At 40.4% G+C, this 24648-nt stretch overlaps 1 protein-coding gene and 1 non-coding gene across 8 annotated transcripts in view; both read left to right on the top strand.

The window, feature by feature from the left end:
• The window catches only part of Ncoa6 (nuclear receptor coactivator 6), a 97337-nt gene that overhangs the window by 20151 nt on the left and 52538 nt on the right, over window positions 1-24648 (top strand). For 4 of the 7 annotated variants that reach the window (XM_042694750.1, XM_042694749.1, XM_042694748.1 and 1 more), the window contains exons 2-6: window positions 3009-3076; window positions 7569-7679; window positions 12470-12751; window positions 16931-17086; window positions 20333-20455. In XM_042694750.1, coding sequence (XP_042550684.1) covers window positions 12517-12751; window positions 16931-17086; window positions 20333-20455 — 514 coding nt within the window. In that variant the 5' untranslated portion in view covers window positions 3009-3076; window positions 7569-7679; window positions 12470-12516. The remainder of the gene's footprint in view (window positions 1-3008; window positions 3077-7568; window positions 7680-12469; window positions 12752-16930; window positions 17087-20332; window positions 20456-24648) is intronic. The other 3 variants (XM_042694745.1, XM_042694746.1, XM_042694747.1) reach the window with 3 other exon arrangements.
• LOC122120562 lies at window positions 10206-10309 on the top strand. The gene has a single exon (XR_006149728.1). It is a non-coding gene; the product is annotated as a U6 spliceosomal RNA (small nuclear RNA).

Below are 24648 nucleotides of genomic sequence, written 5' to 3'. Positions count from 1 at the left end.
CCAGCCTGGACAAGATAGTCTGTGACTCTTACCTCAAATTAACCAGCAAAACACCAGAAGTAGAGTTGTGGCTGAAGTAGTAAAGTGCCTGCTTTGTGTAAAAAAGCCAAGTAAGAGTATGAGGCCCTGAGTTCCAGGCTCAGTATGAGCACAAAAAAAGAAAATAGAACAAACCTGTTGAAGTTGTTTTAAGAAGGGGGTATATGATGAGGAGAGTGATAGAGGCATTGAGGTTGATTGAGATATATTGTTTGTCTGTATGGAAATGTTACAGCTGTGTATGCTAATACAAAGTGTTGAGTTTATTTTCATGTCAAAAAATATAAGAATAACTTAACAAAATAAGTCAAAGCTAAGTATGGTCTCACACAACTGTAATCCAGCACTTGAGAAGCTAAAGAGGAAGGCAAGTTGGAAGCCAAGCTGGACTATACTGCTAGATCCTGTCTTCATACATGATGCATGCATATACATACACATAAAAATGCATGCATGCATACAGCTAGCCTATTCTGAATATATACTTAGTTAATTTTACTGTTAATTTAACATACATCTTTTTTTTTTTTTTGGCCAGTTGTGGGGCTTTAATTATGGGCCTAGGTGCTGTCCCTCAGTTCTTCAGCTCAAGGCAAGCGCTGTACCGCTCCACAGTGCCACTTCTGGTTTTCTGGTGGTAATTGGAGATAAGAGTCTCCTGGACTTTCCTGTCTGGGCTGGCTTTGAACCATGATCTTCAGCTCTCAACCTCCTGAGTAGCTAGGATTATAGGTGTGAGCCACCAGTACCCGGCCATAAACTGCTTTGTTCAATGGCAACATCTTTGCACAACTACTTAATTTTAAAAAGGTGTATGTTAGCTGGGCGCTGGTGGCTCACACCTATAATCCTAGCTACTCAGGAGGCTAAGAGCTGAGGCTCACAGTTTAAAGCCAGCCTGGACAAAAAAGTCTGTGAGACTTTTCCCTCTAATTAACCACCAGAAAACTGGAATGGTGCTGTGGCTCAAGTGGTAGAGCGCTCGCCTTGAGCTGAAGAGCTCAGGGACAGCGCCCAGGTCCAGAGTTCAAGCCCCAAGTCTGACAAAAACAAAAAAAGTGAACCCTTTCATCTTTCACCCATCCCTCCCAACCCAAATATACATCTTTTTAAAGAGATTTTTTTTTTTTAGACCAGGACTTGAACTTAGTACCTGACACTTTTGTTTATTAGCTAGTGTTCTACCAACTGAGCCACACCTCCAGCCCCTTAAAGAGATTTGTGTGTGTGTGTGTGCGTGTGTGTGTGTGTGTGTGTGTGTGTGTGTGTGTGTGTGTGTGTGTGTGTATACTAGGGCTTCAGCTCAGGGCTTTGTGATCAAGGCTGATGCTAGAGTGTATTGCTTGGGCCATACCTCCACGTCCATATTTTTGTTGGTTGATTAGTGATAAGAATCTCATAGACTTTTCTGCTTGGACTGGCTTTGAACCAAGATCCTCAAATCTCAGCCTCCTTAGTAGCTAGATTACAGCCACCAATGTCTAGCTTAAAGAGATTTTTGTTTGTTTTGGGTCCAGTAGTGGGGCCTGAACTCTGGGCCTGGGCGCTGTCCCTCAGCTCTTCAGCTCAGGGCTAGCACTCTACCACTTGAGCCACAGCGCCACTTCCGGCTTTTTTCTTTTTGCTTATGTGGTGCTGAGGAATTGAACCCAGGGCCTCATGCTTGCAAGGCAAGCGTTCTACCACTGAGCCACCTTCCCAGCCCATTTTTTTTTTAAATTGTGATATTGAGGTTAGGAAATGGTTGTATGGGTATTAGGCTTTATTTAATTTCTTTATATGAACGGTGAAGCAGGTGTGATAGTGCACAGTTATGAACTCAGAACATAAGTATTTTCCATTTATTTGTTTCCTTATTTCTGACAAATTATCATCTGCAATATAATTTTTTCAGGACATGAATAAATGTTAAAATGTGTGTATATATTATATATGTGTGTTTTCTAATACTGGAGTTTGAGCTCAGAGCCTTGAGCTTGCTGGTGCACTTAACACTTTAGACATGCCCCTGGTCATTATTACTAACATATTTATGGTTTTAAAGTAGAAGAGTGACAAGAAGGACAACATCTGTGAACTAGGGAAAATCATGAAACTTCTTTGGCATTTCTGTATCTAAAACCAACTAGGGGGGCGGGGAAGGTGGCTCAGTGGTAGAGTGCTTGCCTTGCATGCCTGAGGCTCTGAGTTCGATTCCTCAGCAAAAAGAAAAAAGCCAGAAGTGGTGCTGTGGCTCAAGTGGTAGAGCACTAGCCTTGAGCTGAAGAGCTGAGGGACAGCGCCCAGGCCCAGAGTTCAGGCCCCATGACTGGACCCAAAAATTTTAAAATAAAATAAAATGAAACCAACTAGGATCAGGGGTTCTACCCAGGAAAAATGTATCTTTTTAGGAAAAATGCATAAAACCCAAGGATAATGAATTATAAAAGTAACATTCTGCCAGGCACTGGTCACTCAGGCTTGTAATCCTAGATTCTTAGGAGGCTGAGACCCAGAGATTCAAAGCCAACCAGGACAGAAAAGCCTCAAAGACTTTATTCTAATTTTCTAGCAAAATGCTGAACTGGAGTTCTGACTCAAGTGGTAGATGGATAACTGAGCAAGAAAATTGAGTAGGAGCACAAGGTCTTGAGTTCAAGCTTCTGGTACTGTCATACATAAAAATATAGAGTGAACATACTTGTGTAAGTCGCCACTTACACACAAAAAAAAGATATTTTGAAAATTCCTTTGAACTTCTTTGGTAATTATAAGATTTCTTTATTAAGAAAATAAAAACAAAATAAAACTGTATTAGAAACTCTAAATGATTTCTCATCCTTTACAATTCTTACTAGAATAAAGTTAGCAGAAATGATAAAAGTAATTTGGTCAGTCTCAAAAATTCACTTTGAATAGGTCTACTTGGTTTATAATTACTTATCTCTGATGTTTCTCTTCTTCCTCTTTGCCCTTTTCTTTTTGTCTAGGTCCTGGGAGGAATGGAGAGGGGTTCTACTGACTATCTTTTCTGAGAATGGTCAGAGTTCTTAAACAGGTCTGTTGATTTTATAGAATACAAGTTAAAGTTTATAAAAGATTTAGCATGAACTTGATGGATTGAATTAGAAATGAACTTTACTTTTTAAGAAGTTATTTTGATTTTTAATGTCCAATAGAGTACTTTACTTGGGCAAGGTGCATTTGTCTTATGAGTTGGATCTAAACTAACTAGATAGGATCTGCTTAATAAAAAGTGTTTGTCCAGGCTTGGTATTACATGACTAATAATCTCAGCACTGGGGAAGCTGAAGCAGGAGAATCAGTTTGAGGCCAGCCTGGATCACAGAGTGAGTTCAAGACCAGCCTGGCTACACAGAGAGATTCAGTCTTGAAAAGTGGGGGCTGGAGATGGGAGAGAAGAGAAAAGCATATGAATCATGTCTTTACTAATAAGGTTAAATATGTACAATAGAGCAAAACTCTTTATTGGCTCCATGGAAAGAACTAAGAAAACAGTGATATGAATTTCTGAATCATCCGTGATTTTGGAAGGGAATGGTCATATGGATAAGTTCTAAAAAGAAAATAATGATTTGGCCCTTTCTGCTGTTTCTGAATTTATAACATTGGTGAAGGGGGAAAAAAAAGCTGCCTTGGACTGGGAATGTGGCTGTGTGGTAGAGTGCTTGCCTAGCATGCATGAAGCCCTGGGTTTGATTCCTCAGTACCACAGAAACAGAAAAAGTCGGAAGTGGTGCTGTGGTTGAAGTGATAGAGTGTTAGCCTTGAACAAAAGAAGTTCAGGGACAGTGCCAAGGCCCTGAGTTCAAGCCCCAGGACTGGCAAAAAACAAAACAAATCAAAACAACAACAGAAAAAACAGCTGCCTTCCAGATCTCAGAAGGCCAGATGTTTATAGCCATCATCAGTTACTTCTCTCTATTATCAACAGTGAACTTTATCACTGTTCAGATAAAAACTCTAGCTTGTGATTTCCCAAAGTTCACTTGGGAATGGCCCATAGTTCTTAGAAAACAACTGATATCTTTGAGCCCTCTCCCCCCCTCCCTTTTGAGATATAACTGCCCTAGGGTATAGATGTACTATAAGTTGAATAGTCTCTGTTGATGTACATCCCAGTAATTTCCTATCTTTTTATTGTATCTAATAACCTGGTATGTGTTATCTTGTTTGGATGCAAGTATATCTATAGAATCACTATTCATAAGTGGAATAGCTGAATAAATATATATGTAATTGTCATTTGGGTAGATACTATTTAATTGCTGGTATGCCACCAATTTGTACTATAGCCAGCAATGAATGAGAATGTAGTTTCCTCCATAACTTTGCCAACAGTTGTGGATATTTTGCTAATATGGTAAGTATATTTGTTTTTGCTTATTGTTGGTGAGGTTGCACACTATATGTTTTAAATCTTATGAATTTTACTTTTACTTTTTTTTTTTTTTTGGGTCCGGTCGTGGGTCCTGAACTCTGGGCCTGGGCACTGTCCCTCAGCTCTTCAGCTTCAAGGCTAGCGCTCTACCACTGGAGCCACAGTACCACTTCTGGCTTTTTTCTTTTTACTTTTACTTTTCTGTTCATATCCATGTCCAAATTGTTGCTCTTTTTATTTTATATGTCTATATAAGTATACACATACATTTTTTTTTCTATAATATGTTTATATGTAGGGAGACTTGGGCATTGGCTTTTTGGGGGATATATACAGGGCCTTGCACATTCTAGGCATGCAATCTACCACTGAGCCATGCTCTCAGCCCCAGGATTTGCTCTTTGTCAGTGATACCATATCATTTTCTTTGCCATTTTGTAATTTCATACACACACACACAATGCATGTGCCTCTGTGTGTGTGTGTGTGTGTGTGTGTGTGTGTGTGTAATCATGTCATTTGTTTCAGATCATTAGATTTTTTTTTCAGACTGATAGATTTATATACTCTTTAAAAGGCTAATTGTATTCACTAAATTAATATATGGTGCTTGAGAGCCTTAGCATATTTGCAGTAGAGGAACAAAAGCTTGAAAAAAAAGTCTCAGTTTCATCTATTTTTTGGGGGGGAGGGGTTGGTACTGTGATTTGAATCTGAGGGTCTTGTGCTTGGTCACCTTATTTGGTTGGCTGGCACTCAACCACTTGAGCTAGGCCTCCAGCTCAGCTTTTTTGCTGGTTATTTTGAAGCTGGAATCTTTCAGACTGTTGCCTACACTGGCTTCAAACCACAATCCTTTGGATCTCAGCCACTGAATAGGACTATAGGTGTAAGATACTGGTGCCCAGCTTTCATTTTCCTTTCAGTTAATTTTATCTTTTATTTTTGCTCTCCCTTTTTGTTTTTGGTAATAGTAGTGTTTGAATTAAGGTCCTTACTTGCTAGGCAGGCACTTCCCCCATTTGAGCCATGCCTTCTAAGCCCTTTTATTTTCATTATTACTTGCATAGAATCTTATGCCCTGGCCAGCCTAAGCTGCAGTCCTCCTATGTAAACTTACCATGTAGCTGGGATGACAGTGCAGACCACTGCACTTAGTTTTTTATTGGTTGAAATGGAATCTCTTGAACTTTTTTACCCAGGCTAGCCTCTTCATTTTAGCCTCCCAAGTAGCTAGAATTAGAGAGGTGAGCCACCACAACTGGCTTATTGGTTGTTGTTGTTGCTTTTGTTGTTGTTGTTGTTTTTTGCCTGGCCTGGGGCTTGAACTCGGGGCCTGGACACGATTCCTGGGCTTCTTTTGCTCAAGGCTAACACTCTACCACTAGAGCCACAGCACCACTTCCAGCTTTTTCTGTTTATGTGGTATTAAGGAAACCCAGGACTTCACACATGTTAGATAAGCACTCTACCATTAAGCCACATTCCCAACCCCTGTTGTTTTTTAAATCAGATATTTAAGTCATTTCCCCCTACATCTCCACATAAGTATTTTATGACTGAATTTTCTTATGCACTGGTATGACTATATTCCTAGATTCATAATTGTATTTCCTTATAGTTTTCTAGAAATTTTACAGTTCTGATTTGTATTTGTTTAACCTGAGTCCAAAGGTTCTGCTGTTACTTTAAGATGGAAAAAGGTCTTTGTTTCTTGATTTTATTTTGAATTATAATTTCAATGTTTTTTCATCAGTTCATTGCCCTAGGTTTTTAAGATTTTCTATATAACTTTCCTTAATAAGTTCCATTTTTGAATTAAAAATAATTAAGTGATAGTTTTCCCATTATTAACTACTAATATATACTTGTAATTTCAACATTATAAAATCAATACTTGGCATCAATGTAAAATTATAACACTTGGCTTAAAGATGTTGTAGTCTGATCTTGTTAGTTGATTTTTATTTATTTATTTATTTTTTTTTTTTTTTGTCAGTCATGGGGCTTGAACTCTGGGCCTGGGCACTGTCCCTCAGCTCTTCAGCTCAAGGTTAGCGCTCCACCACTTGAGTTACTTCCCGTTTTCTGATAGTTTATTGGAGATAAGAGTTTCAGGGCCTTTCCTGCCCGGGCTGGCTTTGAACCGAGATCCTCAGATCTCAGCCTCCTGAGTAGCTAGGATTACAGGCATGAGCTACTGGTGCTCGGCTTAGTTGATTTTTTTGAAGTATGCAAAAATGATGCATTTTTCTGTCCATAACTTCTATATATATCCTATCATGAGGAATGTTTTAGAACTTAAACTAAAAATGTGTGGCAGTGTACATGATGTTAATTTTTTCACATTTGACAAATTAAGAGTGTAGGTATAGTGAATGCTGTTATGGCTGGAAGCCCTAAATCATGTCTTTTTTTTCTTTTTTGTCAGCCCTGGAGCTTGAACTCAGGGGCTGGGGGCTGCCCTTGAGCTTTTTTGCTCAAGGCTAGCACTCTACCACTTTGAGCCACAGCTCCACTTCCAGTTTTCTGGTGGCAAATTGGATATAAGAGTCTCATAGATGCCGGGCGCTGGTGGCTCACGCCTGTAATCCTAGCTATTCAGGAGGCTGAGATCTGAGGATCGCGGTTCAAAGCCAGCCCGGGCAGGAGAGTCTGTGAGACTCCTATCTCCAATAAACCACCAGAAAACTGGAAGTGGCGCTGTAGCTCAAGTGGTAGAGTGCTCGCCTTGAGCTGAAGAGCTGAGGGACAGCGCCCAGGCCCAGAGTTCAAGTCCCACGGCCGACCAAAAAAAAAAAAAAAAGAGTCTCATAGACTTTGCTTCCCAGGCTGGCTGATCCTCAAGATCTCAACCTCCTGAGTAGCTAGGATTACAGGTTTGGAGCCACTAATGCCTGGCTAGTTTCATGATTCTTAACATGAAGCTGGCATAAGTTCTTGAGAAAAAAGTATTTCTGTAAGCTTAATGACAATTATTTAACATTCTCTACATGCAAAATTGACTTGATAATGTGTGAGGTTTGCATTGACTTCTGTTGCAAAGATAAGTCAGCTTTTAATTTCTTTATAATGCTGTTTCCTTTCCTTCCTCCTTTCTTGCCTCCCTCCCTCCCTTCCCTCTCTTTCTATCACTTTCTTTTTCTAGATTTCTGATTTGGCTGCTACTTTGAGATACAAGCCCCCAAAATGCCAGCTTGTTTGGACTTAGAAGATCACCTGGATAAGTGCTTAATAAAAAAATAAGAAACACATTTTGGTGAGTGAAAACTTAACTAAGAGTAGATAAGGCCCCAAAATAATGTTTATCCTTCAGGTTTTTCTGATAGTCCCTTTCTTTTGGCAGAGCTGCTAAAATTGAGGTGTGCCTCAAGTGGTACATCCATCGACTGCCTAGCAGGCAAGAAGCCTCAAGTTCAAACCTCAGTACTGGCTATCCCCCAAAATTATTTTTTTGAGCTATTGAATAAAATATGAATACTACTTACCTCTTTTTAAATAGGGTTTCTAACGGTGGGTGGGAGGAGGGCTAAAAAAGTAAATAAATAGGGTTTCTACTATAGACTTTTTTGGGCCTGGGCGCTGTCCCTCAGCTCTTCAGCTCAAGGCTAGTGCTCTACCACTTGAGCCACAGCACCACTTCTGGCTTTTTCTGCTCATGTTGTGCTGAGGAATCGAACCTAGGGCCTCATGCATGCAAGACAAGCACTCTACCACTGAGCTACCTTCCTAGCCCTCTACTATCGACTTTTAAATGTAGTTTCAGGTTTGCCTGTATAACACAGTAAAAGAACAGTGAATAATTACTAAAATTTATATTGAGTAAAACTATTCTCAATCTGGGCACTGGATGGAGATTTAGGCTTATAATTCTAGTTACTCAGTAGTCTGAGATCTAAGGATAGCAGTTGGGATCTGAGGATTTGCAGACAGCCAGGGCAGGAATGTCAGTAAGACTTTTATCTCCAATTAACACGAAAAGCTAGAGGTAGAGTTGTTGTTCAAGTGATAGAGCACTAGCCTAGAGCACAAAAACTCAAGGACAACACTTCAATTCAAGCCCCAAGACTGGCAAAACAAACAAAAAAAAAACTACTATCAAACACCTTTAATTACAAAAACATTTTTAATTAAAAATTAATAGTTATGAGTGAGGGAAGGGATGACATTGTTAAAAAAGAAATATATACTTTATTTATATAACAACTGTTCTGTACATCACTTTTATAATAATTTTTAAATGGTTATATATATAATGGGGCTGATAGAGTGGCTTAAGTAGTAGAATACCTAGTTAGCAAGTAGTGAGGCCCTCAGGTCCTGATTCAATCCCCAGTATCACTGGAATAAAAAAATAATTGTGAAAAGTTGTGAACTCCACACCACTCACAGTTTAATGCTAAGTTTAGATTTGTGGTAAGCTAAATAAAGCTCAGCAAAATTAGATTTTTTTAATCTTAAAACAGGTTTCAGCCAGGCACTGGTGGCTCACACCTGTAATCCTAGCTCCTCAGGCAGCTGAGATCTGAGGATCCCAGTTCAAGGCCAACCGGGGCAGGAAAGGCTGAGAAACTCTTATCCCTACCAGAAAACCAGAAGTGGTACTGTGCCTGAAGTGGTAGAGCACTCGCCTTGAGCTAAAGAGCTGAGGGACAGCGCTCAGGCCCAGAATATAAGACCCATGATAGGGAAAAAACATAAAAACCTTAGGCTCCCTGTGGCCTTTGTATAGGTACTAATTGATCCTGGCAGGCCTCATCTGGGGGCTGTCCTTGTGGTTATAAGCTGGCACAGGAGACTCTACAGAAGCTTCATAAAGGAACCTGAAGGATGATAATTCTGAAAATGATGTCTTGTAAATCTATTTTTTTTTAACTCAGGCTTGAACTCAGGGCCTCGGTGCTGTCCCTGACTTTTTTTGCTCAAGGCTAATGCTGTACCACTTGAGCCATGGCTCCACTTCTGGCTTTTTGGTAGTTACTTGGAGATAAAAGTCTCACAGACTTTCCTACCTGGCATGGTTTCAAACTGTGATCCTCAGATCCAGCCTTCTGAGTAGCTGGGATTGTAGGTTTGAGCCACCAGCAGCCAACTTATAAATCTCTTTTAATGTAGAATAGGGCTTTTCACATCATTTTCACTAATATATAATAGTGGACTTCATTCTGATATTTTCATGCATGTACATATAACATGCTTTGTTTACTGTCCCCGCCCTGCCATTATCCTCTCTTTTCCCTCTCTTCTCCCTGTTTGACTCCCTCTCTTTACAGCCTCTACTTTTATGTCATTTTGTTTTTGTTTCTATAATCTAGATTCTGCATATGTGGGGGAACAGTGTTTTTCTGAGTCTGGTTTATTTGGTTAATATAATACGCTCCAGTTTGTTTTTCTTGTAAACACTATAATTTTGTTTTTCCTTATAACACCTTTTCTTTATCCATCTCTGTAGTCTTTTGAGAATTGTTTGTTCAGTTGATTCACCCATTTATTAATTGGATTCTATGTCCAGCATTTCAGTCATTTCATAATCTTTGGAGCCAGTTATTGAAGAGCTATGAACTTTTGGAGAAGTCACCTTGCCTTTCTCATATTTCTTATGTTTTTGTGCTGCAACTTGTTTATCTGTTTTATATGTGGGCCTTCTTACTGATTAGGCTTCTTTCGAAGATCCAGTCCCCAATATTGCTCAGAAAGGAGAAAACAAAACAGGTACAACACTAAAACCAGATAAAGACAACTACTGTGTGTGTGTGTATATATATATATATATATATATATATATATATATATATATATATATATACTGAAATTGGAATAATACAGAGAAGATGTGCATGGCTTCTATATAAGGATGATATGTAAACTTGTGAAATGTTTCAGGGAGAAGAGAATGAAGGGGTATAATATAAAGTTCATTCAAAAGTTCATTATGGAATCACCTTCAATATTTGCAAGAAAGTTAAAATCAACGTATGTTCAAAAAAGACAACTATACAAAAAAAAATACCATAGAAAAGAAAAGGACAAAATAATGTAGGATAAAGCATGAAGTTAAAATTAGTGAAGGATTGAATATGGTAGTGCATGTCTGTAATACCAGCTTATCAGGATGTAGAGGTAGAAGAATCGTAGACCAAGGCTGGCCAGGGCAAAAGCATAAGAACCTATCTGAAAAAAACTTAAGCAAGATGTCTGTGTAAAGAGCTCAAGTGGTAGAGGGCAAAGTCTAGAAAGAACAAGGTCCAGAATTCAATCCCCACTGCCACCAAAAACTGATAAAAGCAAAAGTAATAATAAAAGACTGAAATGAATCAGGTGCTAATAGTTCACACCTGTAATCTTAGCTACTCGGAAGGTTGACATGCAAAGGAGCATGGTTTGAAGCTTTCTCAGAAAGTCTGAAAGATTTCATCTCCAAAAAGTGGTAGAGCATAAGCCAAGCAAGCCTTAAGCTCAAACTCTAGTATTGGCAAAAAAAAAAAAAGAATGGGATAAAGAATGTGACATGGAAGGGAAAGGGAAAAGGAGGAAGGAAGGAGAAAGAGGAAAAAAAGGAAGAGAGAAAGAAAGAAATGAAGGAAAGAAGGAGAAAGAAAGGAGGAGACAAGAAAACAAGCAAAGAAGCATGGTTAAAAGAAGTCAGGTGCTGTCACTGCTGTAATCCTAGCTACTCAGGAGTCTGAGATCTGAGGATCATGGTTGGAAGCCAACCCAGGGAGGAAAATCTGTGAGACTCTTATCTACAATTAACCTATAGAAAGGCCAGAAATGGAGCCGTGTGGCTCAAGTGGTAGAGTGCTAGCCTTGAGCAAAAATGCTCAGGGACAGTGCCCAGGCCCTGAATTCAAGCTCCAGTACAACGTGGGGGGTGAGAGGGGAGGAGAAAGAATATCATGAATAGAGCAAGAGATTTAAAACATCCAGCTACAAAATTAAAATGCTAAGTAAACACAAAAGGTAGGAAGAATTTAAAAAATTTTTGAAATAAGACCTATGTGACCCATGCTTGCCTTAACCGTAGTATGGTGCCTAGGCTGGCCTTGAACTCAATATTTGCCTCCCTCAGCCTCCCAAATTCTGGGATTATAGGTATGCACCATCATTCTGTGTTCATAGGTTGTGTGTGTGTGTGTGTGTGTCTGTGTGTGTGTGTCTGTGTGTGTGTTTTCTGAGAAAAGCAGTACTGTCTGGGGCAGGTGCTCACACCTGTAATCCTAGCTACTCAGGAGCTCTGAGGATCAAAGCTCATAGCCAACCCAGGCAGGAAAGTCAATAAGACTTGTATATCCAATAAACAACCAAAACCAAAAGTGGAAATGTGGCTCAAGTGGTAGAATACTAGCCTTGAGGCTAGTACTGAGGGACAGCACCCAAGCAATTTTAAAATGTAATAGTAAAAAACAAGACAGAGGCCAGGCACTGGTGGCTCACACTGTAATCCTAGCTATTCATGAAGCTGAAATCTGTGGATAACGTTCAAAGCCAGCCCAGGCAGGAAAGTCTGTGAGACTCTTATCTCCAGTTAACCCCCAGAAAAAAGGAAAAAAACAAAACAAAAAAACAACAACCTCAGAAGTGGTGCTGTGGCTCAAAGTGGTAGAGCACTAGCCTTGCTGAAGAACTTAGGGACAGTGCCCAGTACCAGAGTTCAAGCCCTATGACCGTCCAAAAAAAACCCACAAAACAAGAGTTGGAGAGACTTCTTTGTGGATTCTGATATTTTGATATTTTTGTGGATTCTAGTATTGGGATCTGCCAAGACTAGGGACTGTGCTCTTTAGTTGTAGCTGAGCCTGTTGTGGTTCTTACCATACTGTTTATTTAGTGTTGTATTCAGGTGGGTGTTGTACACAAGTGAAAGGCACAACTGGCCCTTATATAGAATAACTTGATGCAAATAATTTAGTTTCTTTGTAATTTCTAGTACTTTTAATGTGTTATTATTTAGCAAATAAGCTAGTTTCCACAGAAACTATGGATTATACATTATGAATATATATAATAATACATTGTAATACGTTTTTGCGTCCTCTCCTCTTTTCAAAGGTTCTTTCATTGTCCACTTTGCATATGCTTCTGGAATAATATGCACCATGGTTTTGGATGACCTTCCAAACTTAGAAGACATCTATACTTCCTTGTGTTCATCGACAGTGGAAGACTCAGAGATGGATTTTGATTCTGGACTAGAAGATGATGACACAAAAAGTGACAATATTTTGGAAGATTCCACAATTTTTGTAGCCTTCAAAGGAAATATAGATGATAAGGACTTCAAATGGAAATTGGATGCAATATTGAAGAATGTGCCCAATTTGTTACACATGGGTAATTTGCTTTAACTCTTGTTTCCTTCCCATTACTGTTTTTAAAATATATGCTCCTTTGTGGTTACCTTCAGTTTTGCAAAGTAAACATTATATTGAAGGTCTGAGTTTAAGTGCAACATTGTAATTTTATAATTGTTTTTAATGAGAATTTTAAGTAGATGGTATAATTGAACTAGAAAAGTATTGCTTAACATAGAAAGCTTTGTTTACCCTAGTGATCAAGGCCCAAATTTATTTATTGTTTGAAACTCTCTGGTCTTAATTTTCTTATCTATGAATGACAAAGTTAAACTGGATCTGTAAAGCTCCTTGAAGATTAGAAAACTCTATTATTCTATAAGTCTGCTTGTAATGTAATTTAAATTTGTTTCCTTAAATTTTAGGCCAGCGGTCACTAATTGCTAGCCTATTGGATCCTGCCTGCAGCTGGATGTTAATCAACTTTAGCATTGAGGTGTTGATTTTTTTTTTTTTTTTCCCGTTGATTTTTTTTTTTATTTTTATTTTTTGCCAATCCTGGGGCTTAAACTCAGGGCCTGGGCACTGTCCCTGAGCTGCTTTTGCTCAGAGCTAGCAATCTGCCACCTGAGCCACAGTGCCACTTCTGGCTTTTTCTGTTTATGTGGTGCTGAGGAATCGAACCCAGGGCTTTGTGCATACTAGGCAAACACTTTACCACTAAGCCACATTCCCAGCCCAAGGTGTTGATTTTTTTGTTTACTTTTTGTACTGGTACTGGGGCTTGAAGTCAGGGCCTGGGCACTGTCCTTTAGCTTTTCACTCAAGTCATACTACCTCTTAAGCCACATCTCCATTTGTTGATTAATTGGAGGTAAGAGTCTCACAGACTTTTCTGCCTGGGCTTATTTCAAATTGAGATCCTCAAATCTCAGCCTCCTGAGTAGCTAGGATTACAGACATGAACTACTTGTACCTGGCTCTAATTTTCTATTTTTTTTTTCTTTTCTTGCTTTTGATATCATACTTGATAACCCCCTTGCCAAATCCAGTGATAGGAAATTTTGCCATATATTTTCTTCTAAGAGTTTTAATAAAAGGCTTTTTTCATTTATTTATTTATTTAGTCAGTGGTGGGGCCTAAACTCTGAGCCTGGGCACTGTCCCTCAGCTCTTCAGCTCAGGGCTAGCACTCTAACACTTGAGCCACAGTGCTACTTCTGGCTTTTTCTGTTTATGTTGTGCTGAGGAATTGAACCCAGGGCCTCATACATGCAAGGCAAGCACTCTACCACTGAGCCACCTTCCCAGCCCTAATTTTTTTTTTTTTTGGTTGTGGAGCTTGAACTCTGGGCCTAGGCACTTTCCCTGTGTTCTGTAGCTCAAGGCAACCACTTCGGTTTTCTAGTGGTTTAAAGCCAGGGTTGGCTTTAAACTGTGATCTACTCAGCCTCCTGAATAGCTAGGAGTACAGGCATGAGCCACCGGCTCCCAGCTTCATTTAATTTTTGTTATGCTATTAGGTAGAATACTTTTTTTCATATGGATAGTTTTCCCAGTAATAGATTAGCTTTTGTGTCTTTCAAAAGAATGTCATGAAGCTTGCATTGACTTTGTAGAATTGCTGTGATTCTAAAATATTCTTTTCAATCCTGTGATAGTTATTTTCCAAATTTATATTGTTTCTTGCCCTTCAGTTTAGTGTGTTTTAGTGGAAACTTTGTTCATGTTAGTGTTAGGGATTGAACACAGGGCCTCATGCTTGCTAGGAAAGTACTCTATCACTGAGCTACACCTCTTAGCCTTAGAGTAGGAAAAGATTTTATTTTATTTTTATTTTTTTGTCAGTTGTGGGGCTTGAACTCTGGGCCTAGACGCTGTCCCCTGAGCTCTTCAGCTCAAGGCATGCACTCTATCACTTGTGCTACAGCGCCACTTCTGGTTTTCTAGTGTTTATTGGGGATAGGAGTCTCACGGTCTTTCCTGCCTAGGATGGCTTTGAACCCCAATCCTCAGATCTCAGCCTCCTGAGTAGCTAGGATTACAGGCATGAGCCACTGGCGCCCGGCAGGAAAGGATTTTAAACAGCAACAACATAGAGAGTCAACTTAAAATTAAACCCTCCTTAAATTTAAGCATTATAGAACATTGGAAGAAGTGTTTGTCTTGTTTCTATGAATATCTTGCACAGAGATGCTAAGTGAATATTTAAATAGGGGAATTTAAAAATATTTATTTTGGAGAGAGAAAATAGCAAAACATTTTACAGAAGGTTAAGAGAAAGCCAGGTGCTGGTGGCTCATTCCTACCTACTTAGGAGGCTGAGATGTGAGGATCAAGGTTCAAAGCCAGCCCAGGCAGCAAAGTCTGTGAAACTCTTATCTCCATTTAACCATCAGGAAACTGAACCAGAAGTGTCACTGTGTCTCAAAGGGATCAAGTGCTAGCCTTCAGCAAAGGGGCTCAGGGAAAGCACCCAGGCTGCAAGTTCAAGCACCATGACCAAAAATTTTTTTAAAAAGACTAAACCTTTTTTTTTTTTTTTTTTGGTCCAGTCGTGGGGCCTGAACTCTGGGCCTGGGCTCTGTCCCTCAGCTCTTCAGCTCAAGGCTAGCGTTCTACCACTTGAGCCATAGCGCCACTTCTGGCTTTTTTCTTTTTGCTTATGTGGTGCTGAGGAATCAAACCCAGGGCCTCAGGCATGCAAGGCAAGCACTCTACCACTGAGCCACCTTCCCAGCCCAAGACTAAACCTTTTTAGTGCCCTTTTTTGTTTATTTATTTGTTTTGTGTTCCAGTCTTGGTACTTAAACGTAGGGCCTAGGCACTGTCCCGGAGCTTTTGCTCAAAGCTAGTGTTTTACCACTTGAGCCATAGCTCCACTTTTTTTTGTTTGTTTGTTTTTTGTGTGTGGCTAATTTGAAATAAGAGTTTCATGGACTTTACTGCCCTGGCTGGCTTTAACCATGATCCTCAGAACTCAGCCTTCTGGGTAGGTTGGATTACAGTTGGCAATCCACATCCAGTATTTTTTTCTTTCTTGGTTGTGGGGCTTGAACTCAGGGTTTGGGTGCTGTCCCTGAGCCTCTTTGTGATCAAGGCTAGCACTTGAGCCACAGTGCCACTGGCTTCCTTCAAACTGTGATCCTCAGATATCAGTGTCCTGCCCAGTCTTCTTTTCTTTTTTTTTTTTGGGGGGGGGGTCCGGTCGTGGGGCCTGAACTCTGGGCCTGGGCGCTGTCCCTCAGCTCTTCAGCTCAAGGCTAGTGCTCTACCACTTGAGCTACAATGCCACTTCCAGCTTTTTTCTCTTTTCTTATGTGGTGCTGGGGAATGGAACCCAGGGCCTCATGCATGCAAGGCAAGCACTCTATCACTGAGCCACCTTCCCAGCCCCGACTTTTTTTTTGTATCCAGTATTTCTGTAGAATTTCTTTTTTGTTTTTATTTTTTTGCGGGGGAGGGGGGGTTCCGGTCGTGGGGCCTGAACTCTGGGCCTGGGCACTGTCCCTCAGCCCTTCAGCTCAAGGCTAGCACTCTACCACTTGAGCCACAGCGCCACTTCCGGCTTTTTTTTTTTCTGCTTATGTGGTACTAAGGAATCGAACCCAGGGCCTCATGCATGCAAAGCAAGCACTCACTGAGCCACCTTCCCAGCCCTAGAATTTCATTTGAAATTTGTGGCTAACATGTTCTCAGCTTCTCAATTTGTATACATTTAACTGAGTCCAAAAGTAAATCTGATTTTGTTCATTTAAACTTAACATCTGTTCTTCACACCTTTTTACTCCTATTTTTTTCAGTGCCCTGTGTGTCATGTACTTTGCTAAGTTTTTTAATTTTTTGCATGTATTATCTTATGTACTCACAAGATTAGTTTGGTTTTGACTGGGTTTTTGAGACAGAGTCTTTACTATGTAGCTCAGCCTTTAACTCAATATCCTTCTGACATGGACTAGGAATGTGGCTTAATGGTAGAGTGCTTGCCTAGGCTTAGAGAAGAGAAATGTAAACTGCAGAAAGAACTGAATTATTCATGGTCATCTGTATACTTACATGGCAATTCAGGGATTAGATTTGAAGTCTATCTTAATGCCAAAGCCTAAATTCAGTCCAAACTGGTGTTGATTTTTTTCTCTTACTCTTTCATTTGTATTTTAGTTGTGCACATTCTGGTCAGTGCAAAATTTCTAATATTACTCTTTCCTTTATGACCAAGAATCCAGCAAGCTAAAGGTACAGAAGGTTGAGCCTTGGAACAGTGTGCGTGTAACATTCAACATCCCCCGGGAAGCAGCGGAGCGATTACGGATCCTGGCTCAGAGCAACAACCAGCAGCTGCGAGATCTAGGGATTCTCTCCGTTCAGATTGAAGGTCTTTTAACTTTACTTGTGCCTTTGTGGACCAAAATGTAACAACAGTGGAATATAGCATGGTTTCCAATGCTATTTTATCTATTTCTTTTTTGTTGTTGTTATTGGTCGTGGAGCTTGAACTCGGCCTGAGCGCTGTCCCTCAGCACTTCAGCTCAAGGCTAGCACTCTACCACTTGAGCTACACTGCCACTTCTGGTTTTTTGGTGGTTTATTGGAGATAAGAGTTTCAGGGCCTTTCCTTCCCAGGCTAGCTTTGAACCGAGATCCTCAGATCTCAGCCTAAGTAGCTAGGATTACAGGTGTGAGCCACCAGCACCCGGCTGTTTTATCTATTTCTTTACTCTTTTATTTTTTTTGGTCATAGGAATTGAACTCAGAGCCTAGGTGCTGTCCCTGAGCTCTTTAGCTCAAGGCTAGCACTCTACCACTTGAGCCACAGCACCACTTCCGGTTTTCTAGTGGTTAATTGGAGATAAGAGTCTCATAGACTTTCCTGCCTAGGCTTTGAGCCGCAATCCTCAGATCTTATTCTCATTAGCTAGGATTATAAGTGTGAGCCACAAGTGCCTAGCTATTCCTTTATTCTGAAGTTTCAGAATGCCAAGTAGTTTGTGTAACCTGTGCTTCACCTGTAGTATCTTGGGATAAAGAGGGATTCCGGGTGTCTGTGGCTCATACCTGTAATCCTTAAGAGAGAGAGAGACAGACAGACAGACAGACGATTGTAATTATAATTGGGTCCTGATGTTCTTCAGCTTTCATAGCTTCAGAGTCTATCCAGTCCTTTGCCTAATTTTGGTGATTATTCTCAGATTTTGAATTTATTGGTAACCCAGCCAGGAACTAATTTGTCTTTTAAAGAATGCCTGACTTTAATAGCTTCCCATTATTGAATAGGCTTTAATAGTTTATCTATCAAATTGAAAGAGCCTGAACAACTATTTTGTAACAGTATTCACTTTCTTATATTTTCACTAGAATGACTTTTCAACTGCTCTTTTTTTTTTTTTTTGGTCTGTCATTGGGCTTGAACTCTGGGCCTGGGCTCTATCCCTGAGCTCAGCTCAAGGCAAATGCTCTATCACTTGAGCCACCGTGCCACTCCAGTTTTCTGGTGGTTAATTGGAGATAAGAGTCTCACAGCCTTTTCTGCTGGGACTGGCTTTGAACCATGATCCTCAGATCTCAGCCTCCTGAGTAACTAGGATTACAGGTGTGAGCCACTGGCATCCGGCTTTCTTCTCTTTTGATGGCACAGTATACTAGAATCCTCTCTTTCCCTTCTGTGCTGATGCAAACAAGTTGGCAACCAGAGATTCCAGCCCTCTCTTGCACTTCAGGCCTGACTATAGTAGAACTGACTTGGTTTAGAACCAACATGTTCAATGAAACCTTAGCAGCTGAAATTATCATCATCAGAATTAATACATATTTTGTGCAATGGGCTGTAGATTGTTGTGCCCCAAGACAGGCAATAGCAACTAAGATTATTTTTTCTTTTTTTTTTTTGGGTCCGGTCATAGGGCCTGAACTCTAGGCCTGGACGCTGTCCCTCAGCTCTTCAGCTCAAGGCTAGCGCTCTACCACTTGAGCCACAGTGCCACTTCCGGCTTTTTTCTTTTTGCTTATGTGGTGCTGAGGAATCGAACCCAGGGACTCAGGCATGCAAAGCAAGCGCTTTTAACCACTGAGCCACCTTCCCAGCCCGCAACTAAGATTATTTAGAGTCTTCTACTCTTGACTACTCCTGTAAGCATGTCAGAGCATATTGTAGACTTTAGTGATTGTTCCCTTAAAGACATTGTTCCTTATGAACTTCCTTTGTTAAAGTACACACTAAAAGCTGACTACGCAATGGAGACTGCCCTGTGCCTCTATTAGCTTTCTGCTTTATCTTTGGACTGAAAAACCAAGACTATTATAGGGACAAGGTTGGTATATGCAGTTTTAACTACTCAGAAAAAGGCCAGCTATATTTAACTGTCCACAAGGTGGTGGTATGTCTTCCATAGCAACAATATTAAAATATGGAGTAAGTGCAAGAAGCATTCTGAAACTTATTTCAGTGACCCCTTTTATCTTTGGACCAAGTAAAATTTAAGTTGCCTATATGTGTAAGGTCTCATTAGTTAGAATTATAGTGACCACCTTCTAGAGTTTTGTGACGTTTAAATGAGAAAAACTTTGTAAACATTAAAAACTTTATACAGGATGCTAAAGGAGAAAAAGGCAAATGTAACTTATGTTGTAAATGGCTATTGGATTCTCTCTGGAACTCAATATATTGGCTTTCAGTTCTGAAAACAGTTAATGCATCATTGAAGCAAAATAAATAAATGAAACCTTACAAGAGAGAAAGATATAGCTCGTTGGTAGAGCACATGCTTAGAATAAGCAATACTGAAAGCTATACAATTACTAGTTTTACCAAGTATCACAAAGATAGCTTAGTAGCAACCAACCATATGCTCTCTTTTCATATGAACTTCTTTGCTGGAAATCTTTTCATGTTGAAGTTATTGAAAGGAAATTGGTATTTTTTCTCAGATATTTTCTCACACTGTTGTAACACCATCCTATCATATAAATTTCCAAAATGTGGGATCTTGAAAGCATCTGAGGATGTTTCTCTACAGTTCTCTTGCACATAAGTGTACACTGACATACTACAAATGGTGAACTGGTTGAAAATATATATTAAGAATTCTAAGTTCTCCGTGATACTAAGCCTCACTAATGATTGACCAGTTGACCTATTATAAGTGAGAAATGGTTGTGATCTCCTTATATAAGTAAACCTGTTCATATAGGTTGACCAAAGACTCATTGAGTCTTAAGCTGTGTGGAAAGTCATTGACACATTCTTGTAATCCCAGCACTCAAGAAGTAGAGGCAGAAGGGTCTTGAGTTCAAGACTATCCTGAACTATATAAGTGTTATCTAGTGCCCTCAAAATCCATGTAGGATTGCCCTACCTTTTTTGTGGTGATAAATTTAACATATTCCCTTAAAAACAGACAAGTAGGAAGTATGGAAGTGGCACTGTGGCTCATGCAGTAGAGCGCTCATCTTGAGCTGAAGAGCTGAGGGATAGGGCCCAAGCCCAGAGTTCAAGCCCCAGGACCAATAAAAAAACAAAACAAAAACAAAAAAACAGACAAGTAAAACTCATGTGTACCTGTCTTTAAACAAAATTTGCATCTTATTCTTATTATTTCCATTTTATAATGACTGTCATTTTCAGGGGAAGGTGCTATCAACCTGGCTTTGACTCAGAACCGAAGCCAAGATGTGAGAATGAATGGACCCATGGCAGCTGGAAATTCCATTAGAATGGAGGCAGGATTTCCTATGGCAGGTGGTCCAGGTGAGACCCACTCGATTATATGATGTTTTAACTAATTTCCTTTTTCGACTCTTTATTTGTTAAGGTCTGATCATCCAAGTCCTGCAAGATATGTGGGATGGAGGGAGTTGGTGTGGAAGGATGTCATGGCACACTTATCTCTGTCAACTAAACCAGGAAAGTAAGACATGAGTTATTCCAAGAACACTTGGGTCACCAAGCATAAAGCATAGTGTCTTTGAATTACTTTCCTTAAAGGTTAATGAACATTGAGCCATGCAATAAACATTTATTGAGATGCTGTTGAGTAACCTATGATGAGTTGGAAATAGAAATGAACTCCTGAACAGAAACCCTCAAGGCTTTTATAATATAATGGAGAATGTAGCTCTCCAAGTCCCACTTTCTCTGAGTCTGAAAATCTTTGGCTAATTTCTTATGTGCTTATGTGGAATTTGTATATTTATATGGGAGAATATATGTTTTCATAGATTTAGAATTTGAGAGAGCAGCCATGGTGGTACATAATCTCAGCACATGGGAAGCAGAGGCAAGAGGATTACAATGGTTTTTGTTTTGTTTTGTTTTGTTTTTGGCCAATCCTGGGGCTTGATTTCAGGGCCTGGGTACTGTCCCTGAGCTCCTTTTGTTCAAGGCTAGCACTCTGCCCCTTGAGTCACAGTGCCACTTCTGGCCTTTTCTGTTTATGTGGTACTGAGGAATCAAACCCATGGCTTCATGCATGCTAGTCAAGCACTCTACCACTAAGCCACATTCCCAGCCCAGGATTACAAATTTGAGATAAGCCTGGATACATAGCAAGACTGTCTCAAGTATTTTTTTTTTGAGAGCGTTATAAATTATTTTCTTCCTTTTTTATCAATCCTGATATTTCTTCTTCAGAGGTTGAACTCAGTATTCCATCATTCATGGGATATTAGAATCAGGATGGCTTTCTCATTTAAAGCTGAGAGAGCTGTGGAACTCATAGAAAAAGCAGTTGTCCAGGCACAGATAACAGTATGCTAGTATCACAGATGTCCTCACTCCTAGTTCAGTGCTCTTGTCATTACACCAAGAGCTTTCAAAGCTGTTCAGCCATACAGCCTTTCATTTAAATAAAACAGAAAAGCACAGCTGCTGTTGGGAGCAGAGTAGAAGCCTGAAACTGTACTGTCACTCCACTCCTGCCTACCACAGTAGCTCTTGAAGAAATGCAGCAGAGGAATTCAGTTTATAAGCTGCTTTTCTAAACTGTAGCTGAGGACTTGGCTAGAGAATTGGAACTCAGTTTGTATCCTGACACTGCATTTACTTGTTACCTCAAGCTACTTAACTTTATCAGAGTTAAAATTAGATGATAATATACCTACAATCTGTTGAGCTCATGCTTGAATATAGATGAGCCCTCCTATGCAGCAAACATTTCTTGATGGCTGGGAAGGTGGCTCAGTGGTAGAGCATGCCTTGCATGCTCAAGGCCCTGGGTTCGATTCCTCAGCACCACATAAGCAAAAAAGAAAAAAGCCGGAAGTGGTGCTGTGGCTCAAGTGGTAGAGTACGAGCCTTGAGCTGAAAAGCTGAGGGACAGCGCCCAGGCCCAGAGTTCTGGCCCCATGACCGGACCCAAAAAAACCAAAAAGAAAAACATTTCTTGAGTTCCTGTTAGGCTGATGTGGAATACCACATAGTAGATGGAAAATACCCAACCTGTGCTTTGCACATGGGTATAATTCCCCACAGAAGTCTGACCAGGTGTTAAGTCAGCTCAGTGAGAAGTTACAGTAGACTCTTTGATATCTACAAGTATATGGCACCAATGAAACTACTGTTGAGAAAATGCTGTGAATGCTCAGAGCTCAGTATTCTAAAACCACTCAGGTTTACCTATACCAGAACAATAGGGCAGTAGGTCTAAGGATATGTAACTTGCAACCACGGCCTACATTATTGCCACAAGAATTACTGTTGTATGCATTGATAACTGCTCACCAAAAACTCAATCTATTTCATGCTCTAATGTCTTGAATACTACAGATACTTGATTCATTTTTCCCATAACCACCACCCAGTTTCTATTAAGAAACATATACTACCTGCAACAAATCTTAAAATTCCCCCTTTATCATTTCAGTTAAGCATATCATGTTTTCTTGTTGGTTAAGAGGATTACCATAACTTTTGCCTTGCATTTTGGACACCATTAGCTTTTGGAGTCAAATTTTCACAAAATTAAAACACTCAATTTCATAATAATTTAAACACAACTGACAATGATCCAGGACTGACTGAGAACTTCTCTACATCTACTAAGCTGTGTAATGCACATGCAAGAACTTAAAATTTGTAGCTGGACGCTGGTGGCTCACGCCTGTAATCCTAGCTACTCAGGAGGCTGAGATCTGAGGATCGCGGTTCAAAGCCAGCCCGGGCAGGAAAGACGGTGAGACTCCTATCTCCAATAAACCACCAGAAAACCGGAAGTGGCGCTGTGGCTCAAGTGGTAGAGCGCTCGGCTTGAGCTGAAGAGCTGAGGGACAGCGCCCAGGCCCAGAGTTCAAGCCCCACGACCGACTAAAAAAAAAATAGCATTTTTTAAGTATGCTGGGTCAAATTGCCATGTAGTAAAACTGTGAATAAGGCAGGTAGATTTGCTATCTAAGGGACATTTTTGCCACTGCTAGGAGAATGAGGGGCAGAAGCAAAAGGAGCCTAGCATGCGAGCCCAAAATCTGGGTCTGGTGTTAACTTCTAGTCCAAAGCACCTAATATTTTCTGTCCTTGGTTACCTGTAACATCCTTAGTTATTTCATGAAGACAGTAGTAAAGATAACTACCAGGGCTGGTTGCCTGTAATCCTAACTACTCAGGAGCCTGAGATCTGAGGACTGAAGCCAGCTCAGGCAGAAAAGTCCATGAGACTCTTATGTCCAGTTAGCCAGCAAAAAGCTGCGGTGGAGTGCCACACAAGTGGCAGAACACCAGTTTGAATGGAAACTGCTAAACAAGATTGTGAAGCCCCAAGTTTAAGCCCAGTATGTGCAGAAACAAAAAAGGTCAAGAGATATAAAGGATAAAATGATAAAGTTTAGCATATGTTTAAAAAGAGCTCATGCTTCTGGGCACTGGTAGCTCACGCCTATAATCCTAGCTACTCAGGAGGCTGAGATCTGAGGATCACAGTTCAAAGCCAGCCCAGGCAGGAAAGCCTGTGAAACTCTTATCTCTAATAAATCACCAGAAAACCGGAGTGGCGCTGTGGCTCAAGTGGTAGAGCGTTAGCCTTGAGCTGAAGAGCTGAGGTACAGCGTCCAAGCCCAGAGTTTAAGCCCCATGACTGACAAAAAAAAACAGCTCATGCTGGGCACTGGTGACTTACACCACCTGTAATCCTAGCCACTCAGGAGTCTGAGATCTGAGGATTTTGGTTCAAAGCCAGCCTGTGCAGAAAAGTCCTGGTAAGAGCTTATCTCCAATTAACCACTCAAAAATTGGAAGTGGCACTGTGGCTCAAGTGGTAGAGTGCTAGCCTTGAGCATACCAGCTCAGGGGCAGTTCCCAGGCCTGAGTTCAAGTCCCACAACCAATAATAATAAAAAGATTTCAGAAAGTGGAGATGTGGTTCAAGTGGTAAAGTGCCAAGCTTAAGTGAAAAAGCCAAAGGAGAGTACAAGGCTCTGAATTTAAGCTCTACTACCAGCATGCACACATGTGTGCATGCGTGCACATGCTGCACACACACACACACAACTGTATGCACTGGCTCATGCCTGTAATCCTAGTTACTTATGAGGTTGAGATCAGAAGGATAACAGTTTGAGATCAGCCCAGTCAAAAAGTTCACAAGACCTCATCTCTATCAGTTAAAAGGTAGTAGTAAAAAGGCAGTATAATTCTGTCATCTGATCTATGTAGGAGATATAAATAGAAGGATCATGGCCCAGGAAAAAAACAAGACTAAAGCAAAAAGCAGGTGATAGCTAGGCATCGTTGGCTCATGCCTGTAATCCTAGCTACTCAGGAGGCTGAGATTTGAGGATCACAGTTCAAAGCCAGCCCAGGCAGGAAAGCCCATGAGACTCTTATCTTCAATTAACCACCAGAAAATAGGAAGTGGTGCTGTGGCTCAAGTGGTAGAGCACTCATTTTGAGTTGAAGAGCTGAGGAACAGTGCTCAGGCCCAGAGTTCAAGCTCCACAATTGACAAAACAACA

This window comes from Dipodomys spectabilis, unplaced genomic scaffold, assembly GCF_019054845.1.
Source record: "Dipodomys spectabilis isolate Male_0828 unplaced genomic scaffold, ASM1905484v1 ptg000175l, whole genome shotgun sequence".
Taxonomy (NCBI): domain Eukaryota; kingdom Metazoa; phylum Chordata; class Mammalia; order Rodentia; family Heteromyidae; genus Dipodomys; species Dipodomys spectabilis.
This window is presented reverse-complemented; position numbering and strand designations above follow the sequence as displayed.